General features: G+C 43.1%; 1 protein-coding gene across 2 annotated transcripts in view; it reads right to left on the bottom strand.

The window, feature by feature from the left end:
- The window catches only part of BRWD1 (bromodomain and WD repeat domain containing 1), a 614,838-nt gene that overhangs the window by 26,668 nt on the left and 561,071 nt on the right, over positions 1–27,099 (bottom strand). For both annotated transcript variants that reach the window (XM_033941455.1, XM_033941456.1), the window contains 2 exons: positions 17,620–17,772; positions 5,117–5,286 (listed from right to left, as the gene is read on the bottom strand). In XM_033941455.1, coding sequence (XP_033797346.1) covers positions 5,117–5,286; positions 17,620–17,772 — 323 coding nt within the window. The remainder of the gene's footprint in view (positions 1–5,116; positions 5,287–17,619; positions 17,773–27,099) is intronic.

Raw genomic sequence — 27,099 nt, forward strand, 5'->3', positions numbered from 1 at the left:
GACCACCCCTTCTGAGGGCGAGTCCACTGGCTCTGAATTGAGCAATCCTCAACCAAATACACTGGCATCGGACATGAGTCACCCAATCTGTGATTTGGAGAGGCATGTCCTTTGACAAGGAGTCTCCTTGAAGCCACCAGCATAAGCTGTTCCTCACTGCCCCTGTCCATGGGAGCTGCATCTGAAGAGAATGAAACTGAGGGGACCACTGAGATAGAAGAGCATCCTGGAGAGGCCGCATGTGCACTCTGGTCCAGTGAACAACTTCCAGGGATGCTGCCATGGAACCCAATACCTGAAGGTAATGTCAAGCAGTAGGAATTGGCATCACTAAGAGATCAAAGATTTGTTGGTTGAGTTTCTGTTTGCGTGGTTCAGGAAAAATATGTAACCCTGAGCCGTGCTGAAGTGAATGCCTAGATTCTCTAAACTTTAGGTCAGCTCTAGATGGCTCTTCTTGAAGTTGACTCACTACTTAAAAAGCAATGGTATCAAGTCCCAACAATATCAAAAGTAACCAAACAGCGGACTTGGTTGCACTTGGTTTGTCAACGAAGCCCTCAGATACCTGTGCTGCAATGTTCTCACTAAAGCAGCGTAATACAGGTTAACACATTATCTTTCATTGGGCATTCATGCTGCTTTTAATTAATTTTTGACCTGCACTTCAGACCACATTATCTATGCGATAATTTGTCCCTGTAACATGTGGTACATCGGCATGTCAACCAGACCCTTTAAAATTAGACTCTCTGAGCATAAATCGAATCTAAAGCATGCAAAATTATCTGCCCCTATAGTAGAACATTGTGTAAATATAGGACACAAATTTAATGAGTTGAAGTGTTTTTGCATAGACAAGGTTGATCCAACACCGAGAGGAGGCAACAGACAAAGGAGACTACATCAAAAGGAATGCAGATGGATCTTCACTCTAAATACAATAAAACCGGTCAGCTTGAATAGTTCCATAGACTGGCATGCATTCTTTTGAATCAAGACCAGTCGAGAGTTAAAATCAGGTTAAAAACAAGTTAATAAAATAAGATCACCCGAAACAGGGTATAATGATGTCTGATGATGTCATTAAATTTTCAAATAAAGCGCATGTGCAAAACAGTCAGTTTGCAGACGCCATTTTCTGATCTGCAAAGGCAGGTCAAGCTGTTCGCGGTGAGTACCGTTACATATAGTTATATGCTTGGTCATTTAATTCTGTGTAGTGCTGCCTATTATAATCATTTACAGTGGTTATAAAGAACATAAGAAATGCCTGCACCGGATCAGACCTGGGGTCCATCCAGTCCGGTGCTCAGCTAGGCGTACCCTGATGCATACATTAGTCACTCGTATCCCTCAATGTGTCCTGCAAGAAGATGTGCGTCCAATTTTCCCTTAAATCCTAGAATGGTAGTTTCCTCCACCATCTCTTTCGGGAGAGAGTTCCAGGCGTTCACCACTCGCTGTGTAAAGCAGAACTTTCTGACATTTGTCCTGGCCGTGTCCCCTCTCAGCTTCAGGCCATGACCTCTGGTCCGAGTCTGGGTCACATTCGCCAATGTGAATAAGGCTATTTCTTGCTCTCCATCCTTTCCCCCTGCTGGTGAGTGAGCTTGCTCCATTTTGTCGATTCCTTTTAGCAATTTAAAAGTCTCTATCAGATCCCCTCTCAGTCTTCTCTTCTCAAGGGTGAATAATCCCATTTTTCTGAGGCAATCCTTGTAGCTCAAGTTCTCCATACCTTCTACTAGCTTCGTCGCTCGCCTCTGCACCTTCTCCAGCAGTGTTATATCCTTCTTCAGGTATGGAGACCAGTGTTGGTCACAGTATTCCAAGTGTGGTCTGACCATTGCTCTATAAAGCGGCATTATGACCTCCCTTGATCTACTCATGATTCCCTTCTTTATCATGCCTAACATCCTGTTAGCTTTCTTTGCCGCCGCTGCGCATTGAGCCGACGGCTTTAGGGTCCTGTCTATCAATACCCCTAAGTCTTTTTCTTGTTCGCTCTTCCCCAATGTTATACCTAACAGTTTATACTCATGCTCCTTGTTTTTTCTGCCTAGGTGCATCACTTTGCATTTTTCCACATTAAAACTCATCTGCCAATTTTCTGCCCATCTCTCAAGTTGCTTCAAATCTCTCTGAAGTTCCTCGCTGTCTTTTTGTGACCTGATTGTCCGGCATAGCTTTGTGTCATCTGCAAACTTGACAATAACACTGGTTGTTTCTTCTTCCAGGTCATTTACGAAGATATTGAATAAGATAGGCCCAAGAACCGAGCCCTGAGACACACCGCTAGTTACTTTTTTCCAGTCTGAGTACTTCCCATTTATGCCCCCCCAAAAAAATTATCAATAAATTATTTAAAAAATTAATTAAAAGCAGCATGAATGCCCAATGAAAGATAATGTGTTAACCTGTATTACACTGCTTTAGTGAGAACATTGCAGCACAGGTATCTGAGGGCTTCGTTGACAAACCAAGTGCAACCAAGTCCGCTGTTACCTGATGGTTAAACGAAAGTCTAAGCTCCGGGTTTTCCCGGAGGAATCTTCGGTGGCAGCTGCGGGCCCGATGGATACTTTCCTCCAGCATGGGGCTGGAACGAGTCATCCAGAGTTTTCTTCGGCAGGGAGAGACGCGCTGGCTGAGGCGTCAGATCCCTCCCTCGAAGTAACATTGCTGTCTCCGGAGGAGCGGAGTCCTCCGAGTCGCCCGGGGGCATCAGACCAGCAGATGGAGGTCGGAATGCCCCAGGGTGTTTCCTCACCAGCGCAGCCGAGATCGGGAGACATCTCGGTGGGCGGTGAAGGGAAGCCAAGTGGATTATCTGAGCACTTGGAGAAATTGAAACTGCAAATTCCTCAGGATTTCTTGAAATTGAACGTATCTCCAGCTGAGGTTTCAGGTAACTTATTTGTAACAGAGGGTCAGGGGTCTGAACTAGTTCCCATGCAGAGGTCCAAAGTTTTCACTATGGAAACATTATGGGAAGCAATATCTACATTACAACTCTCTTTAGGATCTCAAATGCAGCAACTTACCACAAGATATACAACTGTTGTTTCTGAAAATATGGAACTGAAAAATAGACTATCTAGTGTGGAAACAAAAGTGGATGGACATGAGACCAGAATAAAATCTGTGGAGTTCCAGGCCTCGGTGTGGGTCAGGGATAGTGGAAATCTTAATTTTAAAGTTGAAATGCTGGAAAACATGACCAGAAGATGTAATCTTCGGATTATAAATTTTCCAAAACTTTCAACTATTTCTCCACAAGATATGTTTAAGAAATACCTGAAAGAGATTTTGAAAGTGCCCGAAACTTCTTATCCACCCCTCACTAAAATATATTATTTGCCAACTAGGACTTTGGGTCAGGAACCAGGCCAGCAGAATTTGTCTGCTGATAGTTTGGACCTAACAAATTTCCTTGAGAGGTCGGATAATGAACCACCGGCAACTGCGACGCTGCTAGTACAGTTTGCTATAGACTCTGACAGAGAATGGATGCTTAAGATGTTTTTTAAGTTTAAGGATATACCATTTATGACAAAAATTGTGAGAATGTATCCTGATGTGTCAAGATTGACCCAAAAGAGAAGAAAACAGTTTCTCATTTTGAGACCGAGGGTCATACAGTTGGGTGCTACGTTCATACTCAGATACCCCTGTAAATGTGTGATGGTCTATCAGGGGAATAGACATGTTTATTTTGAACCTCAGCAGTTGATAAAATTTATTTCTGCAAAAGAGCAAAGTTAATATTCCCGAGAGAATTGTAGTTACAACTCGCTTAGTTTAATTAGGTTCCTTGCCCCTACTCAATACCATCTGTATTTTCTTTGTAATGTTTGATTGAAAATTCAGCGAAAGTAGCTTTCTCCCCCTTTATTGAGGTCTAATTTCTCCAAACCAGTATACTTAGAATTATAAGGGAAAATTTTTCCTATTGTACTGTACTATTGTTTTGTTTATTTTCTTTTTTGTTATTTTAATTTACCTTTTTGATTATTATGTAACAATGGTTGAGACTGGTATTGGAATATTTCTTTGAATTGACTGTTTATTATGTCAAATTATAAAATTAAATAAAGAATTAAAAAAAAAAAAAAAAAAAAGAAGCCTTAGGGACCAATGCACTCAATGCCAACAATAGATCAGACTTCTGAATGCTAAAACATCTTTCATGCAGCACTTCTCTATATTTTGAGTTCTCTGTTGCATTAGAGGACATGTTAGAAGCAGGGGTGTCAAAGTCAGTCCTCGAGGGCTGCAATCCAGTCGGGTTTTCAGAATTTCCCCAATGAATATGCATGAGATCTATTTGCATGCACTGCTTTTATTGTATGCTAATAGATCTCAAGCATATTCATTGGGGAAATCCTGTAAACCCGCCTGGATTGTGGCGCTTGAGGACTGACTTTGACACCTGTGTGTTAGAAAGTCATGATCGTGTCCAAGATGCTTTATTTATTTACTTATTTTTCTGCAAACACTTTATGGGTCTGTCAGAGGCATGGTCCTATTGCATTCTGTGCACTTCTGAAACCCACTGGCAGGGCTCTGGGACATCATGGGGAAGACAGCCATAGCAAATGGATCAATGATGGAGAGAGGGTTGAGAGGGTTAATAAAAAAAATCATTTTTTTCTGGTAAACTAAGGAGAACTCAGCCAGGTCAGCCCCAAAATGCTCATAAACCATGGAAAAAGACAAAAAAAAAAATCAGAGCTGAAAACCCTTAGAAAAATAGGAAGGGAATAAAGAAATTAACAAAATCCCTCATGCTACTCACAAACTGTGAGGCAGGAAGGCAATAGAAAAAAAAAGTTTTGCACTGTGATGGTAGCAAAGTCTTCACTGTTCTTCAAGAATAAGACTGAGGGACTAACGCAATGTGGGCTGGCAAGAACGCACTCGCACATGACCAGTGTGGGTCTGTCTAAGGCTTCTTAAAAGTACAGGAATGTTGGGTAGCATCTGCACCAGACTCCATCGAGAGATCGAGGGGTATCGCACATATGTGAGAAACTAAGCTCTGCATATTTAATTCACCACATATTCACATAAGACATTCTGTATGACGCACAAGTGGGCTATTACAGTTTACCTGGGCAACTTCCTCTTAGGATGCTGTGAACTTTTTCGATTTTGCCATCTCTTGCTATACCGTTGGTTTCTTTTTAGTCTTTTGCATTTCTGAACATTTTTAAAATCTGAAATGATGATGCTAATTTTTTCCTTAAGTAATGCAGATAATCTCAGAGTCATACTGTATATCTGCACAAAAGAAATAAAGATTTGAAGTCAAACGTCAGTTACAAGATATCCCATACAAAACAATAAAGGAAACAAACCCATCATTACAGCAGAGCTAATCATGGAACCATCAGTTAAAAATATTCAAATGGCTTAGCCAAGACACATGCTATTATAATGTATTAAGAACAGTTATGATTGGTTTTTTTAAAATAGACAAATGGAGAGAGGTTTGCTTGATTCAGTGTAATTGAGTCGAGCAAAAAAACATGCATAGACATATAACCACCAGGAAATTTTTTTACATAGCTTATGCACTTAATAGAGAACGACACGGGGAAAAAATCTGTCCCCGTCACTGCACTGTCCCCGGCCCACCATCCTCTGCACCGCCCCGTCACCGCCATTCCCTTCACCGTCACCGCCATCCCTTTCACTGCCCCGTCACCGCCATCCCATTCACCGCCCCCGCAGCATCCATATAAGCCTTAGTACTGCAATATTTAGCTTATTCCTTTCTTATAAATCAAAGTTCTGGCTGCTGAACTAGAGAAATAGATGTTCAGCTGGCAGGGCTTTGTTTATAAATTTTTATCAACACAACTAATATACTACTTTATCCTAAAGCAAAAAATAAATAAATAAATATAATTTTTTTTTCTACCTTTGTTGTCTGGTTTCTGCTTTCCACATCTTCTCATTCAGTTCCTTCCATCCACTGTGTGTCTTCTCTCTGCGTCTTCCATTTGCTGTTACTGTGCCTCTCCCTTCACCCTCCCCCCCAATTGGTCTAGCACCCATCTTCTTCCCTCCGCTCCCTCATAGTCTGGCATCTGTCTTCTTCCCTTCCAGCGTCTTCTCCCCACTCTGCCTTCCACATTTCCCTTCAGGGTCTGTTCCTCTCTACCCTCTTTCAATGTCTGTTCTATTCCTTTCCACCACCACCCTTCCCTCCCTCCTTTACCATCTGTTCCTTTCTACCACCCTTCTTTCATATCTTCTATCAGCCCCCCCCACCACCACTAGCAGCCCTTTATTACTGTGTTCTGTGTTTTTAGATTTGGTTTTTTGCCATTTCTACTAGCAGACTGTTCCAGGCATCAGCCTTCCAACACTTTATTCCCTGTTATGTTATGCCATGTCATGACTCCTTTACTGAAGTCCACCAAATATTTGAAAGTTTCCATCACGTCTCTCCATTCCTTCTATCCATCGGCAAGTATATTTTAAGCTTCTAAAGCCTTTGTGTCAGGGACCCTACATCATTTTAGCAGCCCTTTCCTGAAACATCTCCTTCCTCTTAATGTTCTAAAAGATGTGGTCTCAAGAATTGAAGTTTCTTAAGGTGGGGGGTCTTACAAGTAGCCTACAAATAGGCAAAATTTATTTCATTTGTTGTAAATTCTGCTGTGAAACTTAATGACTGAACTGTATAATCTTTTTCCCTTTCACTCCCTCCTTCCTTGTGTGAGCTGGTCCCCACAGCCCCCACCCGCCCGCCCTCTCGATCGTTTAACCAGCTTCCTCTCTCCACCTCACCTTAGTTTGCAGGCTTTCTTTTTCGGCAACCCGCACGCTTTCAAAGAGCCGTGCATGCGCGGCTGCTCAAAGTTCATCTTCTGCTCTGCTGCAACTTCCTGTTTCCGGTTGCGTCAGAGCAGAAGATTGAATACTGAGCAGCCGCGTGTGCGGGTCGCCGAAAAAGAAAGCCAGCAAACTAAGGTGAGGTGGAGAGAGGAAGCTGGTTAAATGATCGATCGGGTGGGTGGGGGCTGCGGGGACCGCGCAATCCTTGATGCCTCACTGCAAAGACAAGATCATTCATCGCTCCACGGAGCGGTGAATGGCCTTGTCCCCGTAGCAACTGCTATTTTTCATTCCCCGTTTTGGCGGGATACCCGCGGCTAGCCGCGGGTAACCCGCCACCGTGTCATTCTCTAGCACTTAACTCATAGCTATACTTGAATTTTGGAGCCGTCAGAATTGTGTTGCAAATTTAAAATAAATTAAAAACTGAAACTGTTAACAGGTTTTCTCCAGAATAGAACAGCCACTCAAATGGGAGATCATACAACAGTACCGAGACAAAATCTCTCTGAGCTCCAAAAACAATAGGTTTTTCCATTGTCTCCCTTGTGAGTCTCCTCATTTATGTAGCTCAATTTCAAATGTACTAGGAAAGTGAAGAGGCATGTGTGGCCAATTTCTTGTCTATTAAAAACTCAGAGATAAGCAGGGCTGTTTGAAGGAATAAAGCTTTGATATGCATACATAGCACTAACACAACAATCCAATTGCTCCAACTTTAGGTTGGAAAGACAAGTTTAAGATTAGCTATAATTAAACTGTGCAGTGTTGCCCTACAAAAAAGCACTGCCCCTGCAGAAGTGTTGCTAAGCTGTATCTATGAAGACCATGGGCTAGATGAACAAAACACAGTTGCTGACACCATAAGAACATAAGCAATGCCTCTGCTGGATCAGACCTGAGGTCCATCGTGCCCAGCAGTCCGCTCATGCGGCGGCCCAACAGGTCCAGGACCTATGCGGTAATCCTCTATCTATACCCCTCTATCCCCTTTTCCAGCAGGAAATTGTCCAATCCTTTCTTGAACCCCAGTACCGTACTCTGCCCTATTACGCTATCTGGAAGCGCATTCCAGGTGTCCACCATACGTTGGGTAAAGAAGAACTTCCTAGCATTCGTTTTGAATCTGTCCCCTTTCAACTTTTCTGAATGCCCTCTTGTTCTTTTATTATTCGAAAGTTTGAAGAATCTGTCCCTCTCTACTCTCTCTATGTCCTTCATGATCTTATAAATCTCTATCATATCCCCTCTAAGTCTCCTCTTCTCCAGGGAAAAGAGACCCAGTTTCTCCAATCTCTCAGCCTATGAAAGGTTTTCCATCCCCTTTATCAGACGCGTCGCTCTCCTCTGAACCCTCTCGAGTAACGCCATGTCCTTCTTAAGGTACGGCGCCCAATATTGGACGCAGTACTCCAGATGCGGACGCCCGAACTTCAATAACAATCAGCAGGAGGGAAGCCCACTCCCGCCTGTGGCGTGAACCTCCCTGCCAAACTGATCCCCCCCAAACTGACTACTTCCCTCCCCCACTTTACAAAAATCGGCAGGAGGGATGCCCACTCCCTTCTGCCACCAGATGCCTCGCCCCCCAAACCATCCTCACAACCACCCCATACCTCTATATTAAGATGACAGCAGGAGGGATGCACAGTCCCTTCTGCCACTAGATGCCCCCGCCCCCACAAACCATCCTCACAACTACCATCATACCTCTTTATTAAGGTGACAGCATGAGGGATGCCCAATCCCTCCTGCTCGCAGGCCCACCACTCCAAAATGGTGGGCCTTCTCCTTCCTGGTGCATCCCAGGATTCACCGGGAAGGGGAAGGTCTGCCATTTTGGAGTGGTGGGCCTGCGAGCTGGAGGGACTGGGCATCCCTCCTGATATCATCTTAATATAGAGGTAGGGGGGTGGTTTGGGGAAGGAGCCCGGGGGCATCCAGTGACAAGAGAGAACGGGCATCTCTCCTGCTGATTTTTATAAAGTAGGGAAGGGGAGGGGGTCAGTTCGGTGGGGCATCATGAGCTGTATCATCAAAATATATTATATAATAATGAAAAACCAAAAGCTCAAAAAACCACTAGTTACAAAAATGTTAAATATAAACCCTCAAATTATATGTGAAGAGGGAAAGCAACACTTATCTCTAATGGTATAACCCATGAACCAGCACTGGTAGAGAATGAACAACTCCCAATGCCCGTCTGACAGGAGAAACAGGCGTTTCAAACTGTCTAAAGCAGATCTTCCCTCAGGGGGTAATAACCAGCATTGCCCCTCATAAAATTCTTATTTCAAAACATTACCGTTATGGTCTAAAGGCAAGCACAGAACTGCTAATGAAAGAAAATCATCTTTCATTACAAGGGTGCCCCCACAACTATATGATTTTGCTATTATTCAGAAAAACCACAAGTAAATCTATGGTTTAGAAAAAGACAGTAGCTTATTTTGTTTTATATGGGAATATTAAAGATAGACATACTTAAGCTAGCCTGTGGTAGGCCTTTTTATATATTCTTCAAGTCTGCAGTAACACAGTTACCGACAGGTACCTGCCGTTTTTCCGGATCAATATTACCAATCCAATTCTGGCATGCAATGTTAGGCCATCGATCGGATGGCTGGTTTTAATATTAATGACCTAATTTTAATAGTAATAAGGTTGTTTGCATGCCAGAATCAAAGAACGTATAACCACACAGAAAATGGGTCAGCAAATTCTGTTGGTCACTAAAACAGTCAAACTGGTTTAGAAACAAGCTGACACCTTCACCACTTTTATTAAAGTCAGTTCTGTGCATTACCGTATTTTCATGCATATAAATCGCGCGTTATACATGATTTTACAAACCGAGCATAACCATGTGCGTTATATATGTGTGAGCGCGTTATACAATTTTTTTTTTCACTGCGATCCGGCATCTCCCCTGCGAACCGGCATCCTCCCCCCCCCCGCTCGCGTCACCCCCTCCCCCGAGATCCTATATCCCCCCCAGCACCGCAAAGACATCGCTTACCCGATTGGGCACCGGCACCAGCACCAATGCACAAGACGTGCCAGTGCCCGAAGATCCTCCCTCGCCTGGGCTGGGCTGGGCTGGGCGGTGCGAGGGAGATCCTCCCTCTTCCCTGTGCTGGTCTGGTCTGGGCTTTGAGCATTTGCGCATGCTCAAAGCCTTCTGGTCTCGCTCTCTCCGAGATTCTGAATCTGAGAATCTCGGAGAGAGCGAGACCAGAAGGCTTTAAGCATGCGCAAATGCTCAAAGCCCAGACCAGCCCAGCCCAGGGAAGGGGGAGGATTTCCCTCGCACCGCCCAGCCCAGCCGAGGGAGGATCTTCGGGCACTGGCACGTCCTGTGCATTGGTGCTGGTGCCGGTGCCCAATCGGGTAAGCGATGTCTTTGCGGTGCTGGGGGGATGTAGGATCGCGGGGGAGGTGGGGTGACGCGAGCGGGGGGGAGGATGCCGGTTCGCAAGCCAGAAGAGGGAGTAAGCGGGGGTGGCGGGAGGAGGTTTTAGCAGCATGCGCGGTATACGCGTGTGCGTGCTATATAAAATTTTTTTTTTACAGAAATGCTTTGTTCCCGTGCGCTATAAGCGTATGCGTGTTATACACGTATGCGCGTTATATGCGTGAAAATACGGTACTTTCCTCCATGGTTTAGTGGCATGCCACACTGACTCTCTTACTTTGCTTTCCACTCGGGACCCTCCTTTTTATCCAATGGCTTTTTAAATTTTACAATTACTTCTACATTTTGTATAAGATTTTTTTCATCATTTTTTTTCCATAGCTTTCATTCCAATGCCACAGTGCCATCCACTGGGTATATCCGATTTTATTTTGAGTTATATTTCAGTGTGCTTTTAAGAATTTATTTTCACACAAGCTGTTGATTTAATTTTATTTGTTTATTCATTTATGTTGGTTTCATCTGTGCAGCTCTCTCACTGTGGTATATTAGGATTTGATGTTACTCTCCCCCAGAATTTGATGTTATCACTCCTTTTTATGATTTTATCTATGCTGCCCATTTGATTTTATGCTGTTCATTTGATTTTTATTCATAATTATTTGTTATTTTTTAATGTGAGATATTTAAGCATTTATACATTTTGTTGATTTTTATTTGTATGCACTTTTATAGATTGACTCCTCTACCCCCCTGAGGCAGGCTTCCTCCTAGATGCCGAAACACAGACCATGTTGGGTCAAAAAGAAAAAGGACATGTATTATACATGTATCAAGTTTTTATTTGTGTTTGCAATTAATAAAGCTGATTGTTTCCGAGGCTGACATGTTCTTTTGCTCTAGTCTGCTTGACGTGGGGTTGTCAAACCTTGTCTTTTTTTTGTCTGTGGTTAGTAAAAATCGGTACACAAACAGAGTTTTGTGCATCTAGCCCCATGTGCCTTCTTGGTAAATGTTTTCAATAGAAGATGATTAGAAGCATTCTAATGAAATGACCTTTGCTTTTAACTGACACACCATTATCTTGGAGTTGTTGATTTGCTTAGTATGGTGTTAGGTCAAAAGCGCGCCGGGACAAAGGCGCGCCCAGACAATTGAGTGCAGCGCGGAGGTGCGCGCCGCTCAAAATTAATGTTTTTAAGGCTTCGACGGGGGGACATGGGGGGGGAACCCCCCACTTTACTTAAGACATCGCGCCGCGTTGTGGGGGCGTTGTGGGAGGTGTAACCCCCCAAATTTTACTGAAAACTTCACTTTTTCCCTGTTTTTAGGGAAAAAGTTAAGTTTACAGTAAAATGTGGAGGGTTACAACCCCCCAAACCCCCCATAACGCCGGCGCGATGTCTATTAAGTAAAGTGGGGGGTTCCCCAACAAAACCCCCCCGTCGGAGCCCCTAAAAACAGTAATTTTGAGCGGCGAGCACCTCCGCGCTGCGCTCAATTGTCTGGGCGCGCCTTTGTCTTTCGCGCCATTATCTATGAACCGCTTAGTATACATACAATCTATCATAACCTAACATTTTTCTATAATTCTATTCTATTCTTATTTATTTATATTCCGCACTATTCTCATAATAGATTCTAGGCAGATAACAACAATTAAAAAAATATTGTGTCCAAACAAAATTCATGCAATAATCATTAAAAATATAAAGTGTTAAACAATTTTCTACAGGTATAATAATAAACTTTTCTTAGTGCAGTTGGAAGATCAATCCAAAGCTTTATTCCCATAACCTCAAAAGATTTGTTCATCAAAGATTTCAAACAACCATATGAACTTATAGAATAGCCAAGCCTCAATGACTGTTTATACCGGGAAGTATATCTATTTATTGGGAAAGTTATATACACTTCTCCCTCTGTATTCGCGGTTTCCGTACCTGCGGTTTCGCTTATTTGCAATTTTTTTGGCTGCTGACTCGGCCCCCCCCCAAAAAAAACGTCATTACTACATTTTTTTCCTGCCCTGAAAAATCGCTGGTTGGCTGCCCAAAAAACGTCATCACTAAATTTTTTTCCTGCCCTGAAATCACTGCTTGCTTGTCTGGCCTGAAATCGCTGCTTGTCTCTCCTTCAGGAACAGATCAGATCAGGTCTCCCACCATGGCTACAAAGCGCAAAGTATGAAGTGCTGCTCTCTAGTCAGGGTTGGCTTATCCATTAGGAATGCCAAACACTTCATAAGAACATAAGAATTGCCATATTGGGACAGACCGATGATCTATCAAGCTCAGTATCCTATTTCTAACAGTGGCCAACTTAGGTCCTAAGTACCTAGCTAAATCCCAAGTGGTAAAAAAAGATTTTATGTTTCTTATCCTAGGAATAAGCAGTGGATTTCCCCAAGCCATCTCAATAATGGCACTTCTCTTTTAGGAAATTATCTAAGCCTTTTTCAAACCATGCTAACTGATTTCACCACATTCTCTGGCAACAAATTCAAGAGTTTAACTATATGTTGTGGGAAGAAATATTTTCTCCTGTTTGTTTTAAATCTACTACTTAGTAGCTTCATGATCCCTAGTCTTAGTATTTTTGGAAAGAGTAAACAAGCAATTCACATCCACCCTTTCTACTCCATTCAGTATTTTATAGACCTCTATCTTATCACCCCTGAGATGTCTCTTCTCCAAGCTGAGGAGCCCTAGCCGCTTTAGCCTCTCCTTATAGGGAAGTCGTCCCAAAACTTTTATCATTTTCGTCGCCCTTCTCTGTACCTTTTCTAATTCTGCTATATCTTTCTTGAGATATGGCAACCAGAACTGCATACAGTATTTGTTGTGGCCGTACTATAGAGCGATACAAGGACATTATAACATTTTCATCTTTGCTTTCCATTCCTTTCCTGATAATTGCTAACATTCTATTTGATTTCTTCACCACTGCCACACATTGAGCTGAGGGTTTCAACGTATCCTCATCACCGAAACCTAGATCATTTTCCTGGGCAGTGACTCCTAACATAGAACCCAGCATCACATATCTATAGTTTGGGTTCCTCTTTCCCACATGCATCACTTTGCACTTGCTCACATTAAACGTCATCTGCCATTTTGGTGTCCAATCTTCCAGTATCACAAGGTCCTCTTGCAATTTTTCACAATTCTCTTGCGATTCAACAACTTTGAAAAGCTCACTAGTTATTCCCATCTCTAAATCATTGACGCCTGGGGAACCCCACTACTTACTCTTCTCCATTGAGAATATTGAACATTTAAACCTACTCTCGGTTTTCTGTTTTTCAACCAGTTCTAATCCATAAAAGGACATTACCTTCTATTCCATGACTTTCTAATTTCCTCAGAAGTCTTTCATGAGGTACTTTGACAAATGCCTTTTGAAAATCCAAATACACAATATCAACCGGTTCACCTTTATCCACATGTTCATTCACCCTTTAACAGTAAACTGGCAAGGCAAGATTTCCCTTGACTAAATACATGTTAGCTTTCTCTCATAATGTTGGCTTTCTCTCATTAATCCATGCTTACGTATATATCATGTTATTTTGCTCTTTATAATACTCTACCATTTTGCCAGGCACCGACGTCAGACTCATCGGCCTATAATTTCCCATACCACCTCTGGAACCATTTTTTAAAAATTGTTGTCACGTTGTTCACCCTCCAGTCTTCTGGTACTATGCTGGATTTTAAAGAAAAATTACAAATTACTAACAATTGCTCTGCAAGTTCATTTTTTAATTCTATCAGCACTCTGGGATGTATGCCATCCAGTCCAGGTGATTTATTACTGTTCATTTTGTCAAATTGACCCATTACATCATCCAATGTTACAGAGATTTGTATGAGTTTCCCCTATGTTTTCCTAAGTGAAGACTAAAGCAAATAATTCACTTAATCTCTCTGCTATGGCCTTGTCTTCCCCGAGAACCCCTTTTATCCCTTGGTCATCTAGTGGTCCAACCGATTCTCTTCCTGGCTTCTTGCTTTTAATATAAAGTTATTACTGTGTACTTCTGCTTCCAGCATAATCTTCTTTGCAAGGCCTCTCTTTGCCTTTTTTATTAGCTTCTTGCATTTGACTTAACATTCCTTGTCCTGTTTACAATTATTTTCAGTCATATCCTTCTACTTTCTGAAGGATTCTCTTTTAGCTCTAATAGCTTCCTTAACCTCACTCATTAACCATGCTAGCTGCCATTTGGTCTTCCTTCTTCCTTTTTTAATACATGGAATATATCTAGTCTGTGCTACCAGGATCGTATTTTTAAATAACTTCCACGCCTGATGCATATTTTTGACCTTTGCAGCTGCACCTCTAAATTTCTTTTCTTACCATTTTCCTCATGTTATCAAAGCCTCCTTTTTAAAGTTAAATACTATTGTATTGGATTTCCTGTGTAAACTTATTCCAGGGATTATATATCAAGAATGATCATATATCACTGCTATTAAGCTGCCCCAGCACCATTACCTCCGTCATCAATTCATGTACTCTACTAAGAACTAGATCTAGAATTGTTTCACCTCTTTGTCGGTTCCTGAACCAGCTGCTCCATAAAGCAGTCCTTGATTTCATCAAGGAATTTAATTTCCCTAGCATGCCCTGGTGATATATTCACCCAGTCAGTATCGGGGCAGTTGAAATCACCCATTATTCCTGTGTTACCCAGTTTGTTAACCTCCCTAATTTCTGATAACATTTCAGCATCTGTCCGCTCATTTTGGTCAGGCGGACGGCAGTACACTCCTATCACTATCCTTTTTCCCCTTACACACTGAATTTCTACCCATAGAATTCCAAGGTGTATTTCTGTTCCTGTAGAATTTTCAGTCCATTCGACTCAAGGCCCTCCTTAACATAACGCTATGCCTCCACCGATTCGATCCACCCTATCACTACAATATAACGTGTACCCTGGTATGAGAGTGTACCATTGGTCATCTTCCTTCCACCAGTTTTCAGAGATGCCTATTATAGCTATCTTTTCATTTAGTGCAATACATTCTAACTCTCCCATCTTGTTTCTTAGGCTTCTGGCATTTGCAAACACATTTCAAACAGTGTGTCATAAAGAGATTATGTCCTTATCTTGATAATATCTTTTCCAGTAGATAGGTGTGTCATTCTAAACAAGCGGGTTATCTCCCCATGGCCATGAGCCAGCTGCAGAAGGAATCCACTCTGGATTTTGTGTCTCTCTCCTACTTCACTGTGAGTTCTACTGCCTTCTGCAGTTAGTACCCAAACATGCTAGAGCTCCACCCAAATAAGTGAAATTAGGACAAAGAGGTGACACCCCAAGAATACAACTATTCTTGCCCACTAACTCCAAATAATCTCTTAAGTATGTTAATCAGGTGAATTTTTTAAATATATCCTTGAAGTGTTCATTTTTAATGTTTAATACTAGTCTGAATAAGCAGGTTAAGGTGGTTTACAAAATTAGTAGTATGTGTACGCTTGAAATCTTTTGGTGGCCCTCCGAGCTCTCTCGAATTCACACTGATGAAGGGAATAGACTTAGTAGATAAAGACAAGTTGTTCATCCTCTCCAAGGTAGGGAGAATAAGAGGGCACTCTCTAAAGTTAAAAGGGGATAGATTCCGTACAAATGTAAGGAAGTTCTTTTTCACCCAGAGTGAGGGAAAACTGGAACGCTCTTCCGGAGGCTGTCGTAGGGGAAAACACCCTCCAGGGATTCAAGACAAAGTTAGACAAGTTCCTGCTAGACCAGAACGTACACAGGTAAGGCTAGACTCAGTTAGGGCTCAGGTCCTTGACCTAGGGGCCGCCACGGGAGCGGACTGCTGGGCATGATGGACCACTGGTTCTTAACATAAAATACTTGAACATTTAATGAACTAGCAACAGCCAACAGAAGCATCAAAGGAGCTCAGGTAGTACCCATGGAGATGCCAAAAATATTATACAGTATCTTTCAAGGCCCAAAGAGCTGATTGGCATCCAAGACATAGCTTGGAGAAGAACAGAATGAGACAGTAGGCAGGTGCAGGCAGTCTAGAATAATGCACCTATCTACTGGAAAAGATATTATCAAGATAGAGACAATCTCTTTTTCCAGCGCAATAGGTGCGTCATTCTAGAAAAGCGGGATGAACAAAAGCAATCCCAGGAATCTAGGGCAGGCTGACTGCTCTGGTCCATAACATGGAGGAAACGAAGACAGAGTCTTTTCGTGCTGCAACGTCCACCCTGTAAAACTTTGCAAAGATGTGCAGTATGGACCATGTGGCTGCTCTACAAATCTCCTCTGGAGAAATATCTCAAGCCTTGGCCCACGATGAAGCTACACTTCTGGTCAAGTGTGCCTTGACAGAAACAGGTGACTGTTGCCCCACAGTCAATGTAAGCTGATGAGGTGGTCTTATGGATCTATCTGGGGACCGTGGCCTTGGAAGTAGGTGTGCCGCATTTGGACGAATGAGTACAAACAGATGGTCAGAAGTCTAAACTCCTTGGTGACTTCTAGATAGCAAAGAATTCACGTCCAACTTCATTAAACCTAAAACCTGTAGGTTGGAACACAGGCAAACGGACCTCCTGAGTTACAAAGTGTGCCCACCAGACTATCACATCAGTCATCAAACCTGGGATTCCAGCAAATGAAAACGACCCCACTACTGAGAGTTACACTGAATCCCAATTGAAAGCAGGGTGAAATTCAAGATCATGTTGTTGACACAAAATCATTCATCTGTCAGAACCGCAATACCTAGCAACTAGATTAGACAACCATACACCAACACGCGCCCTACGCTTGAGTCAAGAATACATACTGGAAATACCCTCCTTCAGAGATATCAAATACCAAAGCGTCAGGAAAAGAATGTTCTCAGTAATGGCCCCAATGTGGTGGAATTCCCTTCCGAAGGAATTAAAACTAGAAAAGGACACCAAAAAGTTCAAGAAAGGAATAATGATATTCTTCAGAGAACACTTTAACAAATAAAGAAACATTTAGGGGGAAGAGCAACATAGAGGAAACAGCAGGCGACACCCCCCTCCTTACTTGGAACACAAAAGAGTGAACTCACAAATAATACAAAGAAAGATAAGTATATGACAATAGAGAAACAATAATTATAGTATATGTAAATAGATGGTATAAATAGGTAAAGATTCACATATATTTAGCTCATGTATTGTAACATGATTACTGAAGCTCAGGTATCGTAACACAACTACTTAAGTTCATGCAAACCACTCAGAATTGACTCCACAGTCATTATTAGTGGTATAGAAGTTTCTAATAAACAATAAAACAAATCTTGCACACTGAGCAACAACTCCAGACATACCTTTGATCTTTTGTTTGGTGTATAGGCTTTAGCATTGCTAAATATTAATTTGATATCATTGTACAGTTCTAATGGACTGTCATAGTTTCCAGCATCCAACTTCTCCTTCACTGTTCCAAAATCTATAGGAGTGTCTATGATCTGGCTGTAATCCTAGAGAGAAAAAGTTTAAGTATTTTAGAAGAGAAATGAAAGATGAAAGTTAAAACCAGCATTAAAATATTTTCAAAAGCATTATCATATTCATTTCTAGTCAAAAAAATTGCATGTTGTAAATACAACAGATCATGAACCTAAGTTTTTCATTTTCAGGTGACCTTAACATGTAAGGAACCATTCACTTATATATTAATACTGAAACTTTGGGCCTCCATAGTCTGTTATAATTACAAATAAGATAAAATCATCTGCCTGAAGTCATGACCAAATTCCAAACTCAAGATTTAAAAAAATCTCTATTTTAGACAGCAGATGACTTAGTTAAGAATAATGGAACTAAAAACCAGGAAACAGGTGTTCTAATCCTGCTTTTCGAAACTCACAAAAAGCTTCAAATGTCAGAAGAGGTTAAGATAAATAGTTGATAAGTAAAACCTGCTCTTGGATTCCCAACTTTCAAAGCACACTCAGCAGTCGGTAATTAGAAATAAAGCCAATAAATCATAAATTTTCAATAACCAACACCTGTTATAAGAAATTTGATGAAAAAATCAGTTCTTGGGGAAATGTCTTTTTTTAAATATATAATAAATCTTTAAAGTCTCCACCAGGGTTTATCCCATAACAGTACATGTGCACCCAAAGGCCAACCGTAGGAATGACCCAAAAACATCATATATATTCACCAAGTGTCTATTTTTTCTAAAGTGCAGTGAAAGTAGGAAACTTCAAATATTAAGTATAACTTACGCCCTACTTAAAATGAGCCATAAAAATCCATTATAATATCAAAAAGATGGAAAAACTGCTTATCTGTAGAAACATGACAGTCCTTCGTCTTCATAAGGGGTGCTATGGCTGATTGCTTTTGCCATTATGCAGTGTCCCCCTAGACAACTCAAAATTATTTAATTGTAGCAGGTATTCTAAAGACATCAGAATACCAGTCCTCATGTGTGGGTGATGTCATTCGATGGCACTTGGGACAGAGCATGTAAGCAAGTTCTTACCTTCCTGATATTCAGTCCACGGAAGTCAGCAGCTTTAAAACTAATGTCTACCATGTACTGAATCTAACCTAGATATTTAATGCTGGGGCACTGGTATTGACTATCCAGGTCAGTTAGAAATTATGTGGATTCTGGCCAACATTCAATGCTGGCACTCACATAGCTAAACAGGCAAAATTAGGAATGCCTTTTGTGTGGTCCTATCTGCCTGGACAATGGTGCCGACATAATTTCTGGCTCCTTCCTGACTCTGCTCATGTACTGTCTCGGTACTAACTGCATAGTGCCTCAGCAGTCAGGGAAGATATTCAGTGGTTCTGTGTGGTTAAATGCTGTGATGTCAGACTGAGGTGGGGAGCAGGGGAGCTGCTTACTGCAGCATGCAGAAGAAAATCAGAGAAAGAGGAAAACCTGAATTTGGGGAGAGTGTGCTTGTTGTGGCATGTGAGTGAAAATAAGAAAAGAAAAAGAGGAGAACTTTGATTAGAGAATGACATGGTAAGCAAACCCGCAGGAAGCTGTGGCTTCCCACGGCCCACGGAGATGCTAGTGCTCGAGTTGCTGCAGACAACCGGGAACAAAACTTTGCACCGCCTGCAAGAACAGTGAAAAGCTTTGTCCCTGCGGGTAAAAGAACACCCTCCTTCGTTACTGTTATTAACCGTCGACTTGTCTTTCAAGTTCTGGCGGCCATATTGTATTCTCTTCATTGCCGACTGACTTTCGCCGTTCTGCCTTTGACTCCGCCCCTATAGTGTACTGGTTCCCAATTGGGTCTTCTCCTCCCAATCAAGCAGTTAGGGGACCACACACGTTTTTGAAAAAAACATTTAATGAGTTGTAGTTGTGCAGCAGTAGCTATTTGGATTTTGGACGGAGCCGCGAACAGGATGACGGGTCGCTGGAGTGGAGTCAGAGAGAAACTTCGGAGCTGGAACTTGCAAGCGAAAGTCTAAGGTAAGGCGGGCCTCAACTGAAAAGCGTCCCCATACCATCTTTCTGCTTGCCAGCCCAGAGTTCTTTGCTCTGGAGTCCAGTGGAGATTGCTTCTGTCCCAAATCTACTGGATAGTAAGCTCAGAGAGGGCCTAAGAGAGGGGGGCTTTGGATATATTTCGGGGGGGGGGGGGGGGGGGGGGGTGTTCTACGTAGGGAGATGTACTTTGTGGGTGTTTGCAGTTCGGGGGGGAGGGTTATACTTGTGGGTACTTTGGTGTAGGGAGTTAAGTACCTGGAAGAGTCTTCATGGCAGACTGATATTTGAAAGACACAAGGGCAGCTTCTTCCTGTTCATTCTTATGCAATACTTGAATGTTATATGGCTTTCATCAGTGCTCTAGGATCTTCAATGGTTTGGGAAAGAGTGAGTGTGTACACACTAAGAAATATTGGATAGGAAAGATTGTGTTGGAACCCTGATACAGGCAGACTTGCCAAAATATGACTTGTGTTGGATTCTGTTCTAATTTGATGTATATGTTGGGCTTTAATTAAAGTTTAATTGTCAGCATGATATCATTGGTCATCTCTGCTCTTTGTGCCTTTATTGATTTTGTTGCAGAGATTTTTTTTTTTCCTTTTTTGCTGTATCATAGCTTATACAATATTGTATCCTTTTAATTCTTACTGAAAGTACATGCATAAATGCATGTGTGTATATTTTCCATGTGTACTTTGGCAAGTTTGAGGGCTAGATATCAAGATGCAGTAAATAAGACAAGTATATAAAGACAAGTATATAAAATCACACCTGTTTGAGGCTTGTATGGATGCTGCGGGGGATGGTGGTCCTGGGAACGGGGCAGTGACAGGGACGGTGGTCATGGGGATGGTGATGGTGGTCACGGGGACGGGGAAGTGATGGGGACAAATTTTTTCCCCATGTCATTCTCTAACCCTTATATAGAAAGAGACAACAAAGAAATGAACTGGAAGAGAGAATAGAGCCAAGAACACAAAGGGGCATTATTGGACATGGGGAACAGAGAGGGATGCAGATGCTGGATGCAAGGCAAGCAAAGAGAGGAGTTGATGGTGCACATGGGTGGTTGGAGGAAAGAGAAGAAAAAGAGAGGAGGTGGTACACATGGATGGAGGGGAGGTGAAGAGAAGTGAAGAGAGAGGTAGGAGATGGTGCATGTGGATGGAAGGGAAGGCAAGAGGAAATAGAGGAGATGTGTACATGGATGGAAAGGAGGGGAAGAGATGGAAGACAGATTTGAGATGGAGGCAGAAAAATGAAAGAAAGCCAAATATGAAAAATCAGTGCCAAAGTTGGATGTAGTGCAAAAAGTGAGAGGAAAGAAACGGAAAACGGAAAAAGGCGACCTTGAAAACAGAGTTAAGAACACAGAGGGAACAAGATGATCAGTACAATAAAATCACCAGAAAACGATATGAAAAATGTTTTTATTTACAAATTAGTGATTGAATGAGTCAATTTTTAAAATTTTGAGCTGTTCAGGAAAAAATGCATTTCTTTCTATTTTTCTTAGTAACATAGTAACATAGTAACATAGTAACATAGTAGATGACGGCAGATAAAGACCCGAATGGTCCATCCAGTCTGCCCAACCTGATTCAATTTAAATTTTTTTTTTTTTTTCTTCTTAGCTATTTCTGGGCGAGAATCCAAAGCTTTACCCGGTACTGTGCTTGAGTTCCAACTGCCAAAATCTCTGTTAAGACTTACTCCAGCCCATCTACACCCTCCCAGCCATTGAAGCCCTCCCCAGCCCATCCTCCACCAAACGGCCATATACAGACACAGACCGTGCAAGTCTGCCCAGTAACTGGCCTAGTTCAATATTTAATATTATTTTCTGATTCTAAATCTTCTGTGTTCATCCCACGCTTCTTTGAACTCAGTCACAGTTTTACTCTCCACCACCTCTCTCGGGAGCGCATTCCAGGCATCCACCACCCTCTCCGTAAAGTAGAATTTCCTAACATTGCCCCTGAATCTACCACCCCTCAACCTTAGACTGTACTGTGTGCAGAATCTGGCAACTTAGGGTTTCATTTGTGTACATTAGTACTTTTAGTTTGTGGCTCTGTATTTGAAAATAGATTTTTCTGTTTTTTGCTTGTGTGACTCAGACTCTGGTGAGGATGGCTGGTGGCATGGCCCCAAGTAGGAAAACATAAGAACATAAGAAGTTGCCTCCGCTGAGGCAGACCAGAGGTCCATCCTGCCCAGCGGTCCGCTGCCGCGGCGGCCCATCAGGCCCACTGCTTGAACAGTGGTCCCAGTCTAATTTTTTTTTTTTTAAACTTACCTCTAATCCTAACCCTAAACCTACCTCCACTCCTATCTGTACCCCTCAATCCCTTTGTCCTCCAGGTACCTATCCAAAACTTCTTTGAAGCCCTGTAGCATGCTCCTGCTTATCACATCTTCTGGGTGAAAAAAAACTTCCTGGCGTTTGTTCTAAACCTTTCCCCTTTCAATTTCTCTGAGTGCCCCCTTGTACTTGTGGGTCCCCATAATTTGAAAAATCTGTCCCTATCTACTTTTTCTACGCCCTTCATGATCTTGAAGGTTTCTATCATGTCTCCTCTAAGTCTCCGCTTTTCCAGGGAGAAAAGCCCCAGCTTTTTCAGTCTGTCAGTATATGAGAGGTCCTCCATACCCTTTATTAGTTTAGTTGCTCTTCTCTGGACTCTCTCAAGTACCGCCATGTCCTTCTTAAGGTACGGCGACCAGTACTGGACACAGTACTCCAGGTGCGGGCGCACCATTGCATGATACAGTGGCAGGATGACTTCCTTTGTCCTGGTCGTGATACCCTTCTTAATGATACCCAACATTTTGTTTGCTTTCCTTGAGGCTGTGGCGCACTGCGCCGACGCCTTCAAGGTTGTGTCTACCATCACTCCCAGGTCTCTTTCAAGGTTGCTCACCCCTAGCGGTGATCCTCCCATTTTGTAAGTGAACATCGGGTTCTTTTTCCCTACATGCATGACCTTGCATTTCCCTATGTTGAAGCTCATCTGCCACTTTTTCGCCCATTCTTCCAGCGTTGTCAGATCTTTTTGGAGATCTTCGCAGTCCTCTATGTTATTAGCTCTGCTGTATAGTTTGGTGTCATCTGCAAATTTAATAACTTCACATTTTGTCCCTGCCTCCAGGTCGTTAATAAATATATTGAACAGGAGCGGTCCCAATACCGACCCCTGTGGAACTCCGCTTGTGACCCATTGCCAGTCTGAGTAGTGGCCCTTTACTCCAACCCTCTGTTTCCTGTCCGCCAGCCAGTTTTTGATCCATCGGTGGACCTCCCCTTGCACCCCATGGTTCCATATCTTCCTTAGCAGTCTTTCGTGTGGTACCTTGTCGAAGGCTTTTTGGAAGTCAAGGTAAATGATGTCTATGGATTCCCCTTTATCCACCATGCTGTTTACCCCCTCAAAGAAGTATAATAGGTTCGTGAGGCATGACCTGCCCTTGCAGAAGCCATTCCGGCTCGACTTTAGTAGCCTATTTTTTTCAATGTGTTCCCAGATGCTGTCTTTAATCAGCGCTTCCATCATCTTTCCCGGGACTGAGGTTAAGCTTACCGGCCTGTAGTTTCCTGGGTCTCCCCTTGAGCCTTTCTTGAAGATGGGCGTGACATTTGCTATTTTCCAGTCTTCTGGAATCTCTCCAGTTTTTAAGGATAGGTTGCAGATTTGTCGAAGTGGCTCAGCTATTTCGTTCCTTAGTTCCTTGAGTACCCTGGGTGAATGCCGTCCGGACCTGGCGATTTGTCGCTCTTTAGCCTGTCTATCTGCCTGAGGACATCCACCTTGCTCACCTCTAGTTGGACCAGGTTTTCATCCTGGTCTCTCTTTACGATCTCCTCGGGATCCGGAATGTTGGTTGTGTCCTCCCTCGTGAAAACTGACGTGAAGAACTCGTTTAACCTGTCAGCTATCTCCTTTTCCTCTTTTACTACTCCCTTTCTGTCTCCATCATCTAAGGGTCCCACTTCCTCCCTTGCTGGTTGTTTCCCCTTGATGTACCTGAAGAATGATTTGAAGTTTGTTGCTTCCCCCGCCTGTCTCTCTTCATATTCTCTTTTTGCTTTCCTAACCACTCGGTGACACTCCTTTTGGTGTATTTTATGTTCTTTTTGGTTGTCCTCTGATTGGTCCTTTTTCCATTTTTTGAATGATGCCTTCTTGTCACTTATCGCCTTTTTCACTGCATTTGTTATCCACACTGGGTTTTTTGTTCTATTTTTTTTGCACCCTTTCCTGAACTTGGGGACGCACAGGTTTTGTGCTTCGTGCACCGTGCCTTTAAGTAGGGTCCAGGCTTTTTCTATGGACTCCATCTTCCTTGTGGTGTCGTTGAGTTTCTTTCCCACCATTTTCCTCATGGCATCATAATTCCCTTTCTTGAAGTTCAGTGTTGTCGTCGTAGTTCTTTTCACCTTTGCTGATCCAATTTCTAGCCTGTACTGGATCGTGTTGTGATCGCTGTTTCCTAGTGGGGCTAGTACCGCCACCTCCTTAGCAGGTCCCCCTAGTCCGTTGAAGATTAGGTCAAGAGTGGCATCTCCCCGTGTTAGTTCCGTGACCAGCTGTTCCATGAAACAGTCCCTCGTGACCTCCAGGAATCTGGTTTCCCTCATGCAATTTGAGTGCCCGATACTCCAGTCTATTCCCGGTTAGTTGAAGTCCCCCATCACCACCACACTTCCGCTTTTGCATACCTGTCTCAGCTCAGCCTCCTGATCCTGGTCGATTTCTTCCGTTTGTCCAGGTGGGCGGTAGTACAGACCCAATTTTATGTCTGCTCCAGTTCCTCCGGATAGCTTAACCCATAGTGATTCCAAGTCATCCGCCCTTACAGTTGTTTCCATCCTGGTTGAAGGTATGGAATCTTTTATATATAGCGCTATTCCTCCACCCTTTTTGTGTGACCTATCTCTCCTGTAGAGTTTGAACCCTGGTAAAGCCACATCCCATTTATTGTCATCTGTCCACCAGGTTTCTGTGACTCCAATTATGTCTAGGCCCTTTTTACTGGCTAAGACTTCCAGCTCTCCCATTTTAGCCCCTAGGCTCCTAGCATTAGTATATAGAGGCATTGTAAGTCCCGGTTGTTCGCCTTTCTTGCTGGTTTTCCTCGTGGTTTGGCACTCCTGGCGACCCCCTCATGAGTTGCCAGTCCCCAAGTCTCGTCTCGGTCATCCTCCTCCTGTGGAGTGTCTGTTTCATCCTCAGCCTGTTTCCCTGTTTTTGATTGTCCCTCTGGATTCCGTTGTTCTCTCTTAGCCCTGCTTGCCAATCTCATTTGTGCCCTAGACCCCTGCAATTTGTCCTTTGGCCCTTCTTCAAAAATTTCCCTCTCAGTCCTGAGCCCTCTTTTACAGTGTCCTTGTTCAACATCCTTGGCCCTGGTGCTCTGCATTGCGTCCTTAGGTCCTTTTCCCAAAAATTCCCACTCAGTCCCGTTCCCTTTTTTACAATGTCCTTGCTCAGTGTCCTTGGCCCTGGGCCCCTGTATTGCATCCTTAGGTCCTTTTTCCAAGAATTCCCACTCAGTCCCGAGCCCTCTTTTACAATGTCCCTGTTCAGTATCTTTATTTGATACTTTTGTCCGATGTGTCAGATCGACTGTCGGCTTTCCCCTCTTCCTCAGTTTAAAGCCAAATCTATGACGCTCTGGACGTTGCGTGCCAGCATCCTCATCCCAGTCATGCTCAGGTGCAGTCCGTCTGTCCTGTAGAGCTTATTTTTTCCCAAGAAAGTTGTCAGCTCTTCTTCATCTTGTTTGGATTCAGAATGGAAAATAGCCCATCTTCAAGAAACATTAACACAAAATTTAATCATCTACATCAATGTTCTTCAACCACCGGACCGCAAAAATTTCTTGACGGTCAGTGAAGAATTCGGGTCTTCTCCACAAACTGCACACTAGGCAGGAAGAGAGGTTGCGGTGCCGACATCAGCTGACTTGCAACTTCCTGTTGCCGTCGCGTATGCCGGGACTCCTGCCTTCGCCGGGTCTCCTGCTACGTATGCCTCCTTTCTTTGCTGGGACTCCTACGTTTGCTGCGTATGTCTCCGCACCCCCAGACCAGCAGCGGCAGTTCTGTGTGCTTTTAACTTCGGCACACAGCTGCCCCTAAGTAGTAATTTAGCCGCAGTTTCATGAGGCAGCCTTGGGGCCTTTGCTAGGCCAGCCCGCTTCGATGATGCGATGTGGGCTGGCCTACCAAAGACCCTGAGGCTGCCTTATGAAACCGCGGCTAAACTACTGCTTAGGGGTAGCTGTGTGCCAAAGTTAAAAGAACACAGAGCTGCCACTAGTCTAAAGAGAGGAAACATTTCCTGGAGAGGGAAGGAGGGGAGGGAAGGGAGAAGGGGTACTCCTGGAAAGGGGAGGATGGAGGGGAAGGGAAGAGTTACTGTTGGATAAGGGGAGGAGGAAAGGGAGAAGGAGTACTACTGCTAGACAGGGGAGGAAGGAAAATAGGAAGGAAACATCTGGCAGCGAGATTAGAGGAGGGGAAGGAGTTAGGATAGAATGGAGAGATCAGATGAGGGAAAGGGGAGAGACAGAGGAATGAGAAAGTAGAGAAAGATTGATGTTGGGAAGGGGGGTCAGATGAGAAATAAGGAGTGAGGAACAAAGATGCTAGATCTGGTGTAGGAAAAATAAAAATGAAGAGAGCAGAATGAATCATGTAAAAAGGAGAGAGGGGCACAGGCTGGACGGAAAGGGGAGAGGGGCATAGAAAGAAAGCAGACACCATATGGAAGGGGCAGATGCTATATTGAAGAGACAGAGGGCAGATGCTGGATGGAAGAGAGTGAAACGACAATGTCTTTCTCAACAACAGACTATGGACTTTTCGTCCAGGAAATTGTCCAAACCTTTCTTAAAACCAGCTATGCTATTTGCTCTTACCACAACCTGTGGCAATGCATTCCAGAGCTCAACTATTCTCTGAGTGAAAAAAATTTCCTCCTATTGGTTTTAAAAGTATTTCCCTATAACTTCATCGAGGATCCCCTAGTCTTTGTAATTTTTGATGGCGTGAAAAAAAAATCGATCCATTTGTATACGTTCTACTTTTGTAGACTTTAATCATATCTCCCCTCAGCTGTCTCTTTTCCAAGCTGAAGAGCCCTAACCGTTTTTGTCTTTCCTCAACGAGAGGCGTTCCATCCCCTTTTTCATCTTGGTCGCTCTTCTTTGAACTTTTTCTAGCACCGCTATCTTTCTTGAGATAAGGAGACCAGAATTGAATGCAATACTCCAGACGAGGCCATACCATGCAGCAATACAGGGGCATTTATAACATTTTTAGTCTTGT

Source organism: Geotrypetes seraphini, chromosome 4 (assembly GCF_902459505.1).
Source record: "Geotrypetes seraphini chromosome 4, aGeoSer1.1, whole genome shotgun sequence".
Classification (NCBI taxonomy): Eukaryota; Metazoa; Chordata; class Amphibia; order Gymnophiona; family Dermophiidae; genus Geotrypetes; species Geotrypetes seraphini.